General features: G+C 45.8%; 1 protein-coding gene across 2 annotated transcripts; it reads left to right on the forward strand.

The window, feature by feature from the left end:
* The first annotated feature begins 385 nt into the window (after positions 1-385).
* On the forward strand, positions 386-12266 carry Ccndbp1 (cyclin D1 binding protein 1). Of its 2 annotated transcripts, NM_001013204.1 has the most exons (11): positions 511-617; positions 727-786; positions 1057-1136; positions 1846-1927; positions 3499-3595; positions 3749-3822; positions 7491-7567; positions 7828-8102; positions 9082-9142; positions 11531-11577; positions 11804-12266. In NM_001013204.1, the coding sequence occupies exons 1-11, from the start codon at positions 518-520 to the stop codon at positions 11916-11918; spliced, it is 1068 nt and encodes a 355-aa protein (NP_001013222.1). In that variant the 5' UTR covers positions 511-517; the 3' UTR covers positions 11919-12266. The 2 variants fall into 2 exon arrangements, with proteins under 2 accessions (XP_038961387.2, NP_001013222.1); XM_039105459.2 differs by lacking the exon at positions 11531-11577 and having other exon boundaries at positions 386-617.
* The last annotated feature ends 4520 nt before the right edge of the window (positions 12267-16786 follow it).

Genomic DNA, 16786 nt, shown 5'->3' on the forward strand with positions numbered 1-16786 from the left:
TTCGATTCCCTTAACCCACATGGTGTAACTCCCGGCCTTGTGATCTGATGCCCTCTCTGGCCTCTGCAGGCACTGCCACATACATCTTTGCAGGGAAAAGGCTCCGTTACTTAAAAGAATCTCTAATAGGTCAGAAGATGCCTAACTGGGTCTTCCTGTAAGGAGTGGCCTAGTGTCACGGAGGGAGGGGTAGTGGGGGTAGTCAGGGACAAGCACTTGAACAAGTCTCTAGATTTGCAAGGGCAGGTGAAGGAGGCGTGGCTGGGTCTTTAGGCCCGGCCAGCGGGGCGTGGGCAGGTTTCTGGATGGGCTGGATTCGGGTAGGCGGGTCTCTAAGCGGGCGGAGGCGTGGACTGATGGCCAGGCTGCCTGGGAAGGCGGACTCACTACATTGGGGAGGAAGGGGCGGGACGCGATGTGTGTTGCCGGAAACGAGATGAGTTCTTCAGCACCGGAAGTACTGGGGGCGGGGTCAAATGGCTTAAGTGTCTGGGTTAGTTCCCGAAGAGAGGCTGCGATGGCGAGCTCGACAACCCCAGTCTCGTTCCTTGCTCCTCCTCTAGAGCAGCTCCGGCACTTAGCAGAGGAGCTGCGGTCGCTTCTGCCTCGAGTACGGGGTGAGTTGTGGGAATCTGCAACCCCAGGCTCCGGGTAGGGAGGTCGGGCGTCAGGTCAGGGCTCCTCTCACATGTCTTTTGCTTCCCGGGTGGTCCGGCCTTCCTCAAGTCGGCGAAGCCCAGGAGACAGCCGAGGAATTTAATCGAGAGATGTTTTGGAGAAGACTCAGTGAGTGTCTTTGCCGTTGCGGACTCTTCCTCCATCTCCCTGCATCCTACCCTCTTTTCCTTCTGCTGTCCCCTGAGATGACAATTCCTCCCAGTCCTCATCCCTTCTGCTACCCATTCTCCGCACTTGAGGCTGAAATATAAAACCATTTCTGGAGTTGTTTTGGAGTGTTGGTAAGGGTGGAGAAGGGACCCGTTATCTAAAAAGTCCAAGTGGCAACTTTAACCTTTTAACACTAACTTTGGCACCCGCTGCCTCTGACACCCCCAGATGAAGCAGCAATGAAAGTGTCTGGGGAAGCCACTGTTCTGACCACACTCTTCTCTAAAATTCCATCGCCATCTCCACAGGTGAGCTTTACTTCCGGAGTTTTTTTTTTGTGCTGTCTCCTTAAGAATCCTCTAGTTTTCTTATCTTTTGCATTCAAGCCACACTTACTTCCCCCATTTATCAAGCGAGATTACAGTTCTCACCGCATGGGATTGTTGTAAAGGCCAAATTGCCAAGTGCATAGGGTAGAAAGACCTTCTAAATTTAGTCTGAAACTCAGCCGGGTTAGTTCCTAATAATTTTTAAAGCCCTTGTTGATTTACAGCTGTTTCACATACATATTCTCTATCTGACAGATGAGTAAGCCTGTTTAGAGGCTTGGTTCAATAAATAGTGGAGGAGAAGTTAAATGCCTTCACACTATCTAACAACACCTGCTATATACAAAACCCTTTAGTGAGAAGTTTGCTGCTGCTGCTGCTGCTGCTGCACACCTTTAATCCCAGCATTTGGGAGGCAGAGGCTGGCTGCTCTCTTGAGTTCGAGACCAGCTTAGTCTACAGAGCCAGTTCCAGGATAGCCAAGGCTGCCCTTCCTTTTGTAATGCTTTTTAGAATTGTCCGGTATCTACCTAATTTCTTTATATTGTGGGAAGAGTACATCATAAGGCCTGACTCATGACAGGTTTTCATAAAACATTTAATCATGCTTATGGATGTCTGATCTCTTCCTTAGTAAATGGGTTGGCAGCATTAATGTTGACCATTCATTCTGAATTTCACCTCGTAGGAAACCCAGAGGATCTGTGAGCAAGTCCACATTGCCACTGAGGAAGTAATTGCAGCATACTACACATTTCCTAAGGATCAGGGTAAGTCACTGTATACACAGTAGTGTTGGATGTACAGGCTAGACCTTTGCTAAGGGAGTAGACTGTGTCCTAATATGTAAGCATGAAACATGTAAACATTATGTGTTTATCTTCAATGTAATATTATATATTTATATGTAAACACATTATACATGTCTATTTTTCTTCATTTTTGAGCATGTGACTTTCCTGTGAAATAAAGTCAAAGATAATTTTATATGTGAGTGACCTGTGTCACTCCATATGGGAAGTGAGTGAGTCCATTATGTGAAGGTACAGATGCTATGTAACTGTGATTTCCCTATCATTACTGCCCTACCTAATTCTTTAAAAAGTGTGTGTGTGTGTGTGTGTGTGTGTGTGTGTGTGTGTGTGTGTGTAGGCACACACATGGGGAATGGGCTCTCTCCCTCCATTGTGGGTTCCTGGGATCCAACTCAGATCTTCAGGCTTGCACAGCGAGTCCTCACCTGCGGAGCCATCTTAACTGGACATTACATTCTTTATTTTATGTTATGGGTACGGGTGCTTTGTCTGCATGTGTGTCTGTGTACCACATGTATGTCTGGTTCCTGCTGAGGTCAGAAGAGGTTGTTGGTTCCCCTGGAACTGAAGTTATAGACAGTGTGATCTGCCGTATGGGTTATGGGTTATGGGTTATGGTTATTGGTTGTTCCTGGGTCCTCTGGAAGAGCACTGAGTGCTCTTAACTGCCAAGCCTTATCCTCAGCCCCTCAATTGGTCCTTTATAAAAATTGTTCATTATCTGTGTCTGTGTATGTATGTGCACACGTGGGTGCATGTGTTTACTCAGGTGCTTATGCATGTGTATACGAGTACATGTGGAAGCCAGTATCTCCACATGATCATGAGAGAGTCTTCCCTGGAGTTCACGGATTCCCTAGGGGAGCCTCCTACCTCTGCTTCCCCAGCACTGGCATTATGGGTACACTCCAGTGTGTCTGCCTTTCTCCAGTGTGTAGGTCTTGGGAATTGAACTCAAGACATCATGGTTATGTAACTGGCACTTTCAAAAATATCTTGTCTTCTCGGCTCCTAATCCCTTTTCAGTCCATTCTAACTGCTATATATGCTTGCTGGATCTCAGCTCCATACCCATGACCAGGCCATCCCAACCCTCCTCCTCCTCCTCCATTACACCAGGACCTATTTGCAAACCCCTTCACAAGTTAAAGTACACCAACCTGTAGATTTATACCTTCATTGAAGCTCTACAGAGAAAATGAATGAGAACGTACCATAGTTCATCAGGGCTACTTACGCATGTTTTAAACTCCCAGTGTTTTGCTCACACTTATCTAAGGGCAGTGTCCTTCATGAATGAATACAATTGGAAAGACTTGTTTCCAAAACTGTTGGAGAGCAGCTCTTGGGAGTGGCAAGAGGGGCAATAAAATGCCTGAGAATTTAAGTAAGGCTGGAGCCCCGCTCTGATGGGGGATGTAAGCGTGGGTATCAGTTACCTCATGGGTCTGGTACACTAAGACTGCAGAAAGCAGGTGGTGACATTTGACATGGCCAGACAGCTTACTGTTTGGGTTTGGCCATAGGAATCACCCTGAGAAAGCTGGTACGAAATGCTGTCCTGGACATCGTGGATGGCACGGCTCAGCTCCTGGATGCGCTCCTTGCTGCTCCATCTCAGAGGTAGTGGGTGTGGCCGTGTGGGCTAACGGTTAGTGGGGGTTCCTTGACTCAGGGAGGGGAAATTCACTCCAACAGCAAAGTCACTCATAGTGGATGTTATTGGGAGACAGAAACCTAGGTTATTGATATGACCTTGTTAATTCCTTTCTCCAGCCCTGAGAATGGTGACCTGATTTCCTGCAATAGTGTCTCAGTTGCATGCCAACAGGTGGCTGAGATCCCAAAAGGTGGGTAGAAGTAAACTATTACCTGCCTCTCTGGTCTAGCTTCCAGCATCGCTTTATGCATGTATTTTAATTTCTATGAAGACGCTAGTGAAATAATATATAGTTTATTTCCATTAATATTAATTGATTCAATACTTTTTGCCATTCTTCATACTGGGTTTTTGGTTTGGTTTTGGCAGTGCTGGGGATTGAGCCCAGGGCATGCCAGCCAAGCCCTGTACCTCTGAGTACAACTCTTCCCAGTTTCCGGGCCAACATCCCCCTAGCCCCTCCCCTTCCCCTTCTCTATGGGTGTTCCCCTCCCCATCCTCCCCCCATTACTGCCCTCTCCCCAACAATCACGTTCACTGGGGGTTCAGTCTTGGCAGGACCCAGGGCTTCCCCTTCCACTGGGAGCACAACTCTTAAATTCAGACTCTTCCTCTTGCTGTGGCTCTGTCTCTAGTTAGATAGTTTGCTCTCCTATTCCTGTCCCAGGAACAGCATTGGGGAACACTGAAAGGAACAGCATTGGGGAGCACGCTGAAAGGAACAGCATTGGGGAACACGCTGAAAGGAACAGCATTGGGGAACACGCTGAAAGGAACAGCATTGGGGAACACGCTGAAAGGAACAGCATTGGGGAACGCTGAAAGGAACAGCATTGGGGAGCACGCTGAAAGGAACAGCATTGGGGAACACGCTGAAAGGAACAGCATTGGGGAACACGCTGAAAGGAACAGCATTGGGGAACACGCTGAAAGGAACAGCATTGGGGAACACGCTGAAAGGAACAGCATTGGGGAACACTGAAAGGAACAGCATTGGGGAACACGCTGAAAGGAACAGCATTGGGGAGCACGCTGAAAGGAACAGCATTGGGGAACACTGAAAGGAACAGCATTGGGGAGCGCTGAAAGGAACAGCATTGGGGAGCACTGAAAGGAGCAGCATTGGGGAGCACACTGAAAGGAACAGCATTGGGGAACACTGAAAGGAACAGCATTGGGGAACACTGAAAGGAACAGCATTGGGGAGCACGCTGAAAGGAACAGCATTGGGGAGCGCTGAAAGGAACAGCATTGGGGAGCACGCTGAAAGGAACAGCATTGGGGAACACTGAAAGGAACAGCATTGGGGAGCACGCTGAAAGGAACAGCATTGGGGCGCACGCTGAAAGGAACAGCATTGGGGAGCACGCTGAAAGGAACAGCATTGGGGAGCACGCTGAAAGGAACAGCATTGGGGAGCACACTGAAAGGAACAGCATTGGGGAACACTCTGAAAGGAACAGCATTGGGGAACACGCTGAAAGGAACAGCATTGGGGAACACGCTGAAAGGAACAGCATTGGGGAGCACGCTGAAAGGAACAGCATTGGGGAACACGCTGAAAGGAACAGCATTGGGGAGCGCTGAAAGGAACAGCATTGGGGAACACTGAAAGGAACAGCATTGGGGAGCGCTGAAAGGAACAGCATTGGGGAGCACTGAAAGGAGCAGCATTGGGGAGCACACTGAAAGGAACAGCATTGGGGAACACTGAAAGGAACAGCATTGGGGAACACTGAAAGGAACAGCATTGGGGAACACTGAAAGGAACAGCATTGGGGAGCACGCTGAAAGGAACAGCATTGGGGAACACTGAAAGGAACAGCATTGGGGAACACGCTGAAAGGAACAGCATTGGGGAGCACGCTGAAAGGAACAGCATTGGGGAACACGCTGAAAGGAACAGCATTGGGGAGCGCTGAAAGGAACAGCATTGGGGAGCACTGAAAGGAGCAGCATTGGGGAGCACACTGAAAGGAACAGCATTGGGGAACACTGAAAGGAACAGCATTGGGGAACACTGAAAGGAACAGCATTGGGGAGCACGCTGAAAGGAACAGCATTGGGGAGCGCTGAAAGGAACAGCATTGGGGAGCACGCTGAAAGGAACAGCATTGGGGAACACTGAAAGGAACAGCATTGGGGAGCACGCTGAAAGGAACAGCATTGGGGCGCACGCTGAAAGGAACAGCATTGGGGAGCACGCTGAAAGGAACAGCATTGGGGAGCACGCTGAAAGGAACAGCATTGGGGAACACGCTGAAAGGAACAGCATTGGGGAGCGCTGAAAGGAACAGCATTGGGGAGCACTGAAAGGAGCAGCATTGGGGAGCACACTGAAAGGAACAGCATTGGGGAACACTGAAAGGAACAGCATTGGGGAACACTGAAAGGAACAGCATTGGGGAGCACGCTGAAAGGAACAGCATTGGGGAGCGCTGAAAGGAACAGCATTGGGGAGCACGCTGAAAGGAACAGCATTGGGGAACACTGAAAGGAACAGCATTGGGGAGCACGCTGAAAGGAACAGCATTGGGGCGCACGCTGAAAGGAACAGCATTGGGGAGCACGCTGAAAGGAACAGCATTGGGGAGCACGCTGAAAGGAACAGCATTGGGGAGCACACTGAAAGGAACAGCATTGGGGAACACTCTGAAAGGAACAGCATTGGGGAACACGCTGAAAGGAACAGCATTGGGGAACACGCTGAAAGGAACAGCATTGGGGAGCACGCTGAAAGGAACAGCATTGGGGAACACGCTGAAAGGAACAGCATTGGGGAGCGCTGAAAGGAACAGCATTGGGGAACACTGAAAGGAACAGCATTGGGGAGCGCTGAAAGGAACAGCATTGGGGAGCACTGAAAGGAGCAGCATTGGGGAGCACACTGAAAGGAACAGCATTGGGGAACACTGAAAGGAACAGCATTGGGGAACACTGAAAGGAACAGCATTGGGGAACACTGAAAGGAACAGCATTGGGGAGCACGCTGAAAGGAACAGCATTGGGGAACACTGAAAGGAACAGCATTGGGGAACACGCTGAAAGGAACAGCATTGGGGAGCACGCTGAAAGGAACAGCATTGGGGAACACGCTGAAAGGAACAGCATTGGGGAACGCTGAAAGGAACAGCATTGGGGAGCACTGAAAGGAGCAGCATTGGGGAGCACACTGAAAGGAACAGCATTGGGGAACACTGAAAGGAACAGCATTGGGGAACACTGAAAGGAACAGCATTGGGGAGCACGCTGAAAGGAACAGCATTGGGGAGCGCTGAAAGGAACAGCATTGGGGAGCACGCTGAAAGGAACAGCATTGGGGAACACTGAAAGGAACAGCATTGGGGAGCACGCTGAAAGGAACAGCATTGGGGCGCACGCTGAAAGGAACAGCATTGGGGAGCACGCTGAAAGGAACAGCATTGGGGAGCACGCTGAAAGGAACAGCATTGGGGAGCACACTGAAAGGAACAGCATTGGGGAACACTCTGAAAGGAACAGCATTGGGGAACACGCTGAAAGGAACAGCATTGGGGAACACGCTGAAAGGAACAGCATTGGGGAACACGCTGAAAGGAACAGCATTGGGGAACACTGAAAGGAACAGCACTGGGGAGCACACTGAATGAACTGTAAAGCAGAGCGAGGTAGACTTAAGAGTGGTCATCAAGAGGACCGTGATAACTAAGACCACGAGACAGTTTTAGGTGAAGTTAAAAGGCCCTTTTAACCCTCTTCCTAGGCAAAGGGTATAGTAAGGGAGTTTTACTTTAAAGCCTTGCTGGTTGCCCTTTGTAGTCTTCAGAGTAGGGTTATGTTTCTCCTCTAATTCTAGTGCTTCTGATTTGTCTCCCATAGATAACAAAGCTGCAGCCCTTTTGATGCTGACAAAGAGTGTGGATCTTGTGAAAGACGCTCATGAAGAAATGGAGCAGGTGAGGGCACTTACCCATCTCTCATGGAACCAACTTCATGAGAACTGATCACGAAGGCAGGAGTTCCCTGCAGCTTGACTGAATAATCCCTTGCTCCTGTCCTACCCAGCATCTCCCACTGTGCTTGGCTGGTGTCTTAGCACCACCTCTGTTCCTTGCTGGACAAGCAGAATGAGAATGTTGGTTTTGTAGCTAATAGTGAAGCAGGTGGCTGATGGTGGTGGTGTGTCTGCATTCGCAAATATGATGGTACATCTTAGGCCGTGGAAGAATGTGACCCTTACTGTGGCCTCTTGGATGATTCTGAGGACAACTCCGACAGCCACCATAATGAGGATGGTGTAGGGCTTCCCAGCAATCGGGACTCATACTGGTCAGAGGAAGATCAAGCACTCATAACTCCGTGCCTTGCATTGGTGAGAGCTTCCCGAGCTTCCCTCAAGAAAATCCGGATCTTGGTGGCTGAGAATGGAAGGAAGGATCAGGTCGCCCAGCTGGATGACATTGTGGATATTTCTGATGAGATCAGCCCCAGGTAACCATGTGCTGCACTTGGGGACACAGGGGCATTGTGGTCTGAGCAGATGCTGTTGCTCAGGGCTTCCTCCAGCTTTTTGTATTTTGAAAAATCTCAAGCTAAAGGAAAAATGAAAAAGTACTTGATTTGGACTCTGCTTAACTCTTTCCCATGTGTATTTACTTATTGATAAATAGGTGTGATGCGTTTTTCCTAAATCATTTCCGGCATAAATGACCTTTCACCCATAAATATTTTATCAGCAACCTCCTAAGAACAGACATTCTCAGAGTCACGTTCAAGAGCTTTAACATTCGCTGTAATAATAATATCTAATGCTTCGACTTCTCTATTTGTCTCAGTGTCTTAAATACATTCCAGGATCCATTAAGGGCTCTTACTACATTTGCTTGCTATCTGTTTAGTTTCTTACCATCTTGATTAGTCTCTACCCCTCCTGGTCTGACTTGACATTGGCATTTCAGAATTACACATCGGAAAAACACAACAGTTTGGATTTATAAGATTATTTTCTCATAATAGTAATGAAGTTAAACATTTTGGGTCAAAAAATAGAATGTTTTGTACCTTTCCTTTATATCCTGCTGGGGAGGCACATGATACTAACTTTTCTTCTTAGTAGTAATAAATTTAGTCACATGGTTAAAAGTAGTGGCCTCCTTTGACGGGGACTTTTTGCCTAACACGTTTAGTTTCCATTGATGAACACTGCCAGTGTCACTGAACTGACGGTTTTGAATACTCATGTCTCTGACAGAACTAACAGAACTAATCATTCCCCATCCTGTGAACCACAGACATTTTTTCCCCAGCTTCCTAAATAGGACATGTTTATCTCAGTAAACATTGGTTGAATTGCTTCTGTATTGCATGCCTGCTTAGAGTAAGGAACTGAGTTGGTTGTATACTGGAGACAACCTCCCTGAGCTCTGCCCCCTTCTGTGGTTAGTGGTTAATGTTTGTCTTCTGCTCTTAGTGTGGATGACTTGGTTCTCAGCGTATATCCACCTGTGTGTCACCTCACCGTGCGGATCACTGTAAGTACCAGCTTTAACTGGGAGAACTCCACTTTCTAGTAGGCCTATACGCCATAGACCATTTATGTCTTTGCCAAACTTGTATGCAGGTAAAATAGTTTCACAGTTCTTACATTTATTTATGCTTAATAAATGCCAGATGGACTCTAGTTTATCATTACTATGTGCTGTGATACTTTAACTCTTTTCTTAAAGATTTATTTATTTATTTATTATATGTAAGTACACTGCAGCTGTCTTCAGATACACCAGAAGAGGGCATCAGATCCCATTACAGATGGTTGTGAGCCACCATGTGGTTGCTGGGATTTGAACTCAGGACCTCTGGAAGAGCAGCCAGTGCTCTTAACCACTGAGCCATCTCTCCAACCACTGATACTTTAATTCTTCTAGAACCACTTGAGTAATTATTTGGAAAAAAAATCCAAAGATCTTAGAAAACAGTGCTTTAAAGAGTGATTTTTTTTTATTTAATTTTTTATTTATCAGGGGAGGGGCATGTATGCACATGTTTGTGTGCAGGTGTTAAGTAGCTCTGTCACTCTTCCTGATGACCTTGAGACAGTTCACTCACTGAACCTGGAGCTGGTCTGGCAGCCAGCAAGCCCAGTGGTCTCCTTGTTTCTGTCCCCACAGCTCTGGGGTAACAGGTACACACATGGTCAGACATATTTTTTTTTCTTTTTTTTTTTCTTTTTTTCGGAGCTGGGGACCGAACCCAGGGCCTTGCGCTTGCTGGGCAAGCGCTCTACCACTGAGCTAAATCCCCAACTCCCAGACATATTTTTAATGTGTGCTGGGGTTTGAACTCATGTCCTTATGCTTACAAACACTCTCAGCCACTAAGGCATCATCCCATCCCAAGTCAGATTCTTCATAGAGATCCGAGGATACTGAATCAGTACCACAATCTATATCTATAATATATACATATATTATACATATATATTTATGATTTGATTGCATTTTTTTTTTTTTTGGTTCTTTTTTTCGGAGCTGGGGACCGAACCCAGGGCCTTGCGCTTCCTAGGTAAGCGCTCTACCACTGAGCTAAATCCCCAGCCCCGATTTGATTGCATTCTTGAAATGCTATAACTTTATAGTTCTCTTATTTTTATGAACTCCAGTTCAGATCACTAATGTTACTGGCAAAGAAGTGAACCTGCCAAGTAGCTTAAATTTTACAAGATGCATTGGTTTTAATATTTGATAAAACAGATGGCAGAAGATTAATTAATGTGTAGAACTCTTTAGTAGGGCAGATTCTTTGGAACATTAACTTTTTTGCATTAACTTTTTAAGAACTTAATTCCTGAGAAATAAAAGTTTTAGGAAGCTGTTCTGATACTGATCCCAAATACAGTCTCATATGAAGTAATTTATAAATATCTATGTGCATAGCTGTGTGTTACTTTATACTGTGGCCATAGTCCATCCCCGTGCTAGCTTTTTGTTGTGGATGTGGTGCTTGGGATTCAAAGTAGGATTTGATGCATGCTAAGCCCGGGCTCTGCTCTTGAGCTACAGACCCAGGCCTTGAGATCTGCAGCTTTACTGTCTTGGGGTCTTAAAGTTCTAAATAGGACCATCTGCCATTTGCCTCAGAGCCTGGGCTATCATCATTGTTAGGTGTCCTTTAAAAAAAATGTGTGTAATCCAGGCTGCCTTAAAACTCACTATCCTCCTGCAAGGTTCAGATTATCCTTGTTCCAAATTAAAAATATTAAAAAACGAGCCGGGTGTGGTGGCACATGCCTTTAATCCTGCACTCCAGGGGCGTGGATCTCTTAGTTTGAGTCTAGCCTGGTCTACAAAGTAAGTTCCAAGGCAGTAAGTTCCAAGGCAGCCAGGGCTACGCAGAGAAGCCTTGTCTCAAAAAACAAAAACAAAAACAAAAACAAAAAAACAAAATTAAAAATGTTGAAAACATAAAAATGTTATGCCAGCAGTGTTCCTAAGATCTTGTTAAATAGAATTCATAGTTGCACTACCATAATCTAGTCAGCAATTTAAATTGCATTTATTTATTTAGTTAATTATTTATTGTGTGTGCATATGCAAGTCACAGTTGTATGTGTGGAGACTGGAGTACAGCTTGTGGGAGTCCTTCCATCATGTGGGTCCCAAGAATCAAGCCTGACAGCAAGTGTGCCTACCCACTGAGCCTCTCATCCGCCCTGTCAGCCAAGGCATGCTTTTTCCCATGAATGCTGAAAGTTCAAACTCAGGGAGGGCTTCAGGGCTTCAGGCTTCATAGCACCAAGCTGCTTCTTCCACCCGCTCTAAGGCTCGCTTTAAATGATTCTGTTATCGTCATTTATCGGGTTTTCAAATTCTCCTTTTGGTGCCAGAGCACAGAGTGAATGACAGTCTCTGTCTCTTTTCTAGTCTGCGAAACTGGTGTCTGTTTTAATAAAGGCTCTTGAGATTACAAAGTAAGTATGAAGACTCGTCCCTATGTGCCTTGAGAATATCAAGAACTAGCCCCATTTCTAGAGTAGCACAGGGAGCCACGGAGAAGGGTAGGGTGTGGAGCAGCCAGTCTATGAAGAGGAATCCCTTCTTCCTGGAGTTTCTTCTCTCACCTCCTGCGAATGGCTCTTCCCTTCACACTGCATTAACTCAGGTTTGTTTTTTTTTTTTTTTCTGTTTTATTCTCAGAGCAAGTCACGTGAGCCCCCAGCCAGGAGATAGCTGGATCCCTTTACTCATTAATGCCGTTGACCATTGCATGGACAGAATTAAGGAGCTCACTCAGCGTGCAGTTGAGCTGTGAGCTTCCAGTCCTTGTTCTTTCTCCCCTCCCTCTCGCACCCAAGCCAGTGTCCGCTTTCCTTATTTATTGTTAAGTGTTTTCAGTGTCTGCTTTCGGAAGTGGAGCTGTGACAGGGTGTTTGCTGGATGGAAAGGAAGCTTCTGTTTTTAAGAAGAGATTGTTATCAAGATTCTAGGCTAGGAGAGACTGCAGTTAGCTTCTGTGCTAGACACAAATGTGTCCATGCTTGTACTCGGGGCTGATTTTTGGAAATTCTTAGGGAAGATGTCTTGTTCTCTAGTTTATAGTAAAGTGTGTTGTTGTTTTATTAAGATTTTGATCATCTCAATAAAATGCTAACCTACTTGATTAAATGTGTCATTAATGTGTCCTCTGAAGTGTCATTTAAAATTTTCTATTGTGAGCCAGGAATGTTGGCATACCCCTTTGATTCTAGCACTAGGGTGGCAGAGACAGGTAGATTTCTGAGTTTGATGCCAGCCTGGTCTACATAGTATGTTCCAGGACAGCCAGAGAGCTACACAGAGAGACCCTGTCTAAAAAAGAATTAAGAAAAAAAAGGGACTGGAGCGATGGCTCAGTGGTTAGTACTTGGTATGCTAGTATGCTAGTTATGTAATGAGTGGAAAAGAAAAGGCTAAGACTAAGATTAGTATTGGGTTGATAGAAGAGGAACATAAGGCTGGGGTGGACGGAAGACAGAGGTAAAGGTGTACAGTATACAAGATAGAGTAGTTTCCTCTCAGGAGACCTGCAACAGAGACCTGCAAATCAGTTCATTCTGTTCTCTAGGAGAGGAAAATAAAGGAAGAGGAGGAGGGAACCGTGACTGAAGGCAATATCTGAACAGGAACAAGGCAGCATGCTAACCTGACGGGGGGAGGAGAGCTCTGGGTGGGGATGTAAGCTGTGAAAACTGGCCTGATAACCAGATCCAGTCTCATTTCTCCATTCCTTCCCCGCTCCAGGAAGCCTGCCTGAGAGTTTCTCCAGTATACTCTGGTTCTCTCCTGATGTGACTTTGAATAGCTGGATTACAGATGCTGGTCCAGTCTGTGCTTTATGGGTGGAGTCTCAGATGCTGGTACAATTCTGTACCTGCCTTCATCTTTCTCGTGAATGCTGGCCCAGCCCTCTGCTGTCCACACTGTGCTGCTCTCTCCACAGTCCATGCCCCTAGGGATGTGTTGCTCAGACCCCAGTGCTGCATGTTCTGATTCTGCCATACACATTTCCTAGAGTTTCAGTGCGTCCTTGGCTTTAGGGGACACTGGCAGGAGGCAGAGGAGGATGAGTGCTCGAGCTTTCACAAGCTTAGGGTTCTTTCCTCTTCTCTAGAGCTGTGGCTATGGGTTATGGTGCTGCCCTCTGCTGGTCAGTTCAGGCAGTGTTCGGCCTTTCCTAAGCTTTCCTCGTTTTCCTGCAGCCACTTGCTCCTCTGGGCAGTGGCAGTGAAGGGGGATTGTGGAAATCTTGGTTTGACATCCCTTTAGTTGTAGAACATGTCTGTGGCTTAAATTTCCCCTTTAGTATGAGCTCAGCTTCTGATTGGGTTTCCAGCAGTGGGACTCCTCGGGTTCAGAGACCCTCAGAGTGTTTTCTTGCTGGTGGGGTGGTGTGGGTGGGGGGATGGCGTGGGGGAAGGTTCAGCTATGCACTCATCAACAGGCTTTTTTGCAGTAAAAAAAAAACTTTTTAAAAATATTTCTTTTTTTTTTTTCTTTTCTTTTTCAGAGCTGGGGATCGAACCCAGGGCCTTGCGCTTGCTAGGCAAGTGCTCTACCGCTGAGCTAAATCCCCAACCCCTAAAAATATTTCTTATTTCTGCATTCTGTAGTCCATTCTCTGGTCTCCGTCTTCTGATTCTACTCTCTTAGGTTTCTTCTACTTAGAATCTTTAGTCACCCAGATGCAGTTTCTGAGACCATAAGAGACTTATTCCCAAGTTTTGTTCTACCAGAAACACAGACTAGAATGTTGTTTTCATTTGGATGTATAGGCCTTGAGGTCTGAGTCTGCAGAAGTGCTTTTAAAAGGGAAGTACTGAGTTTTACACACAGAGAGATGACCACAAAGACCCTCTTGGTACTCACACACACTCTGTTATTTACACCAGTGAGTCCTTCTGAATGTTGTCCTGGTCACTCTGCCTCAGAAGATTTTTGATATTGAGCTCTGTCTTCATTACTGTTTTACTGCTGTGACGAGACAACAAGACCAAGGCAAATTACAGGTGAGGGCTTGCTTACAGCAGCAGAGCTGTGACAAACACCAAAAGCAAGCTGGGAAAGGAAGGGCTTACTTGGCTTACATGTCCACGTTGCAGTTCATTACTAAACGAAACCAGGAGGAAGGAGCCTGGAGGCAGGAACTGATGTTGAGGCCACAGAGGAGTGCTGCTCACTGGCTTGCCCCTCATGGTTTGCTCAGCCTGCTTTTCTATGGAACCAGGACCGCCGGCCCAGGGATGGCATCACCTACCATGAACTGAGCCCTCCCTGATCAACTACTAATTATGAAAATGCCTTACAGCTGAATCTTAGGAAGACCCTTTCTCAGTTGCTATCTCTTCCTTCCAAATAACTGTAGTTTCTATTAAGTTGACATAAAGTTAGCCAGTACAACTGACCTCTTGTCAACTTGACACACAAATACATCACTGTTAAACCTTTCCTATTTTTTGGTTCATCCTCAAGATCTCAGATTAATAAATGTCATTGTGGTGGTTTGAATGAAAATGGCCCCCATACGCCCATAGGCAGTGGCACTAGTAGGAGGTGTGGTCTTGTTGGAGGAAGTGTGTCACTGGGGGTGGGATTTGATGTTTCAGATGCACAAACCAGGCCTCTCTTCCTGCTGCCTATGGATCCTGCTGAGATCCAACTCTCAACTCCTTCTCTAGCACCATGTCTGCCTCAGTACTATCATGCCTCCCCCTATGACGACACTGGACTAACTCTGAAACTTTAAGCCAGCCCTAATTAAATGTTTTCCTTTATAAGAGTTGCCATGATCATGGTGTCTCTTCATGCAATACAGAACCGATTAAGACAATCACAAATAGAAAACACATTACAAACTTAAAAGTCCCATAGTCTTTACCAATTCAAACACTTTAAAAGTTCAGTCTCTTTGAAAAATCAAAGTGTATTTTTTTTTCTTTTCTTTTTTTCGGAGCTGGGGACCGAACCCAGGGCCTTGCGCTTGCTAGGCAAGCGCTCTACCACTGAGCTAAATCCCCAACCCGAAAAATCAAAGTGTATTTTAAAACCTAAAAACTTTTTTAAAACTCAGTTTCTAAACTGTGGACTCCTGTAAAATAAAAAAAATAAATTAAATACTTTCTTACGTCAAGGTACAGTCACAATCTGAACAAAGCAAAACCATACTCCAACAGTGTAAGCAACTCAATGTCTGATATCTGGGATTTACTCATGATTTGAGTTCAGGGACTCTAACCCTGCCACAAAGTGCCAAGACTCAGCTGCTCCCTGTGACACATTTACACCTTCAAATCCAGCACCACTTGGGTAACTTACGTCTTTGTTCGTTCGGCTGCCAGCACAAGGCATAACTTTGCCTCTGAAACACAGCTTCTGTGTATTGACTCTGAGGAAGCACTTCCCAGAAGACTTCATCTCAATGATGCTGGTCTCTTCTTAATCATAGCTGATTCTTCAGCCCCAGCTGACTAGCATCTATTGTCCCAGCAAAGCCAAAGTTTTACTTTAGTGGTTCTGGTCTTTTGTTAATCAGAGCCAGTTCTTCAGCTCCAGCTGACCAGACACCACAGACTTCTTCACAGAATGACCTGGTGGAGTCTTTATTTCCCTTTGAAAGTTCACAAGCCAGCTCTCCACTGTCTTCCTTGCTTTCAATACTCTTATCTTACAGGCTCCTACAGAACATCCCACTGAGCTCTCAACACTCAATGACTTTTCTAGTCCAAAGTTCCTAAGTCCTTCCATAATCCTCCCCAAATCAACATGGTCCGGTCTGTCACAGCACTAACCCACTCTCCTAGTATCACTATCTGTCTTTGTCTGTGTTCTGTGGCTGTGAAGAAACACCATGACCATACCAACTCTTACAAGAGAAAGCATTTAGTTGGGGCTGGCTTACAGATTCAGAGGTTTAGTCCGTTGTCATCATGGCAGGGAGCATGGCAGCATTCAGGCAGACATAGTGCTGGAGAGTCCTACATCTCAGTCTACAGGTTGCAGGAAGAGAGACACTGGGCCTGGCTTGGGCTTTTGAAACTTCAGAGCCCACACCCTAGCAACACACTTCCTCTAATAAGTCCACACCTTCCAATCCTTCTCAAACAGTTCCACTAACTAGGGACCAAGAATTTTAACTTAAGAGTCAATAGGGAGGGTTGGGGATTTAGCTCAGTGGTAGAGCGCTTGCCTAGCAAGCACAAGGCCCTGGGTTCGGTCCCCAGCTCCGAAAAAAAGAAAGAAAAAAAAAAGAGTCAATAGGGAACGTTCTCAATCAAACCACCATTTGTTAGTTTGGTCCACTTTATTAAAAAGATTCGTTTTCTTTATACATACCTATTTTGTCATTGTTTAATATGACACGTATTCTCAAATGTAAACACCACAAAAATGCAAAGAAATGCAAAAAATGCATAAGAGGTTTTATAATTTAGATGGACATTTTGGTACATTGTTTCCAACTACATTACTATGAAATTATATATGTTGTGTGCATCTAGAACAGCAGTTCTCAACTGGTAGATCTCTAACCCCTTTGGTGGTCACATATCATATGTCATGAATATCAGACATTTACATTATGATTCATAATACTAGCAGAATTACAATTATGACATAGCAACAAGATAATTTTATGGTTGGGGATCA

This window comes from Rattus norvegicus, chromosome 3, assembly GCF_036323735.1.
Source record: "Rattus norvegicus strain BN/NHsdMcwi chromosome 3, GRCr8, whole genome shotgun sequence".
Classification (NCBI taxonomy): Eukaryota; Metazoa; Chordata; class Mammalia; order Rodentia; family Muridae; genus Rattus; species Rattus norvegicus.

Bases quoted from the DNA above. Each gene is read 5' to 3' on its own strand.
- Ccndbp1 (NM_001013204.1), top strand. From the start codon at position 518: ATGGCGAGCTCGACAACCCCAGTCTCGTTCCTTGCTCCTCCTCTAGAG. The intron at 7,568-7,827 runs GTGAGGGCACTT...GGTACATCTTAG, and splicing joins CTCATGAAGAAATGGAGCAG to GCCGTGGAAGAATGTGACCC. The intron at 8,103-9,081 runs GTAACCATGTGC...TTCTGCTCTTAG, and splicing joins TCTGATGAGATCAGCCCCAG to TGTGGATGACTTGGTTCTCA.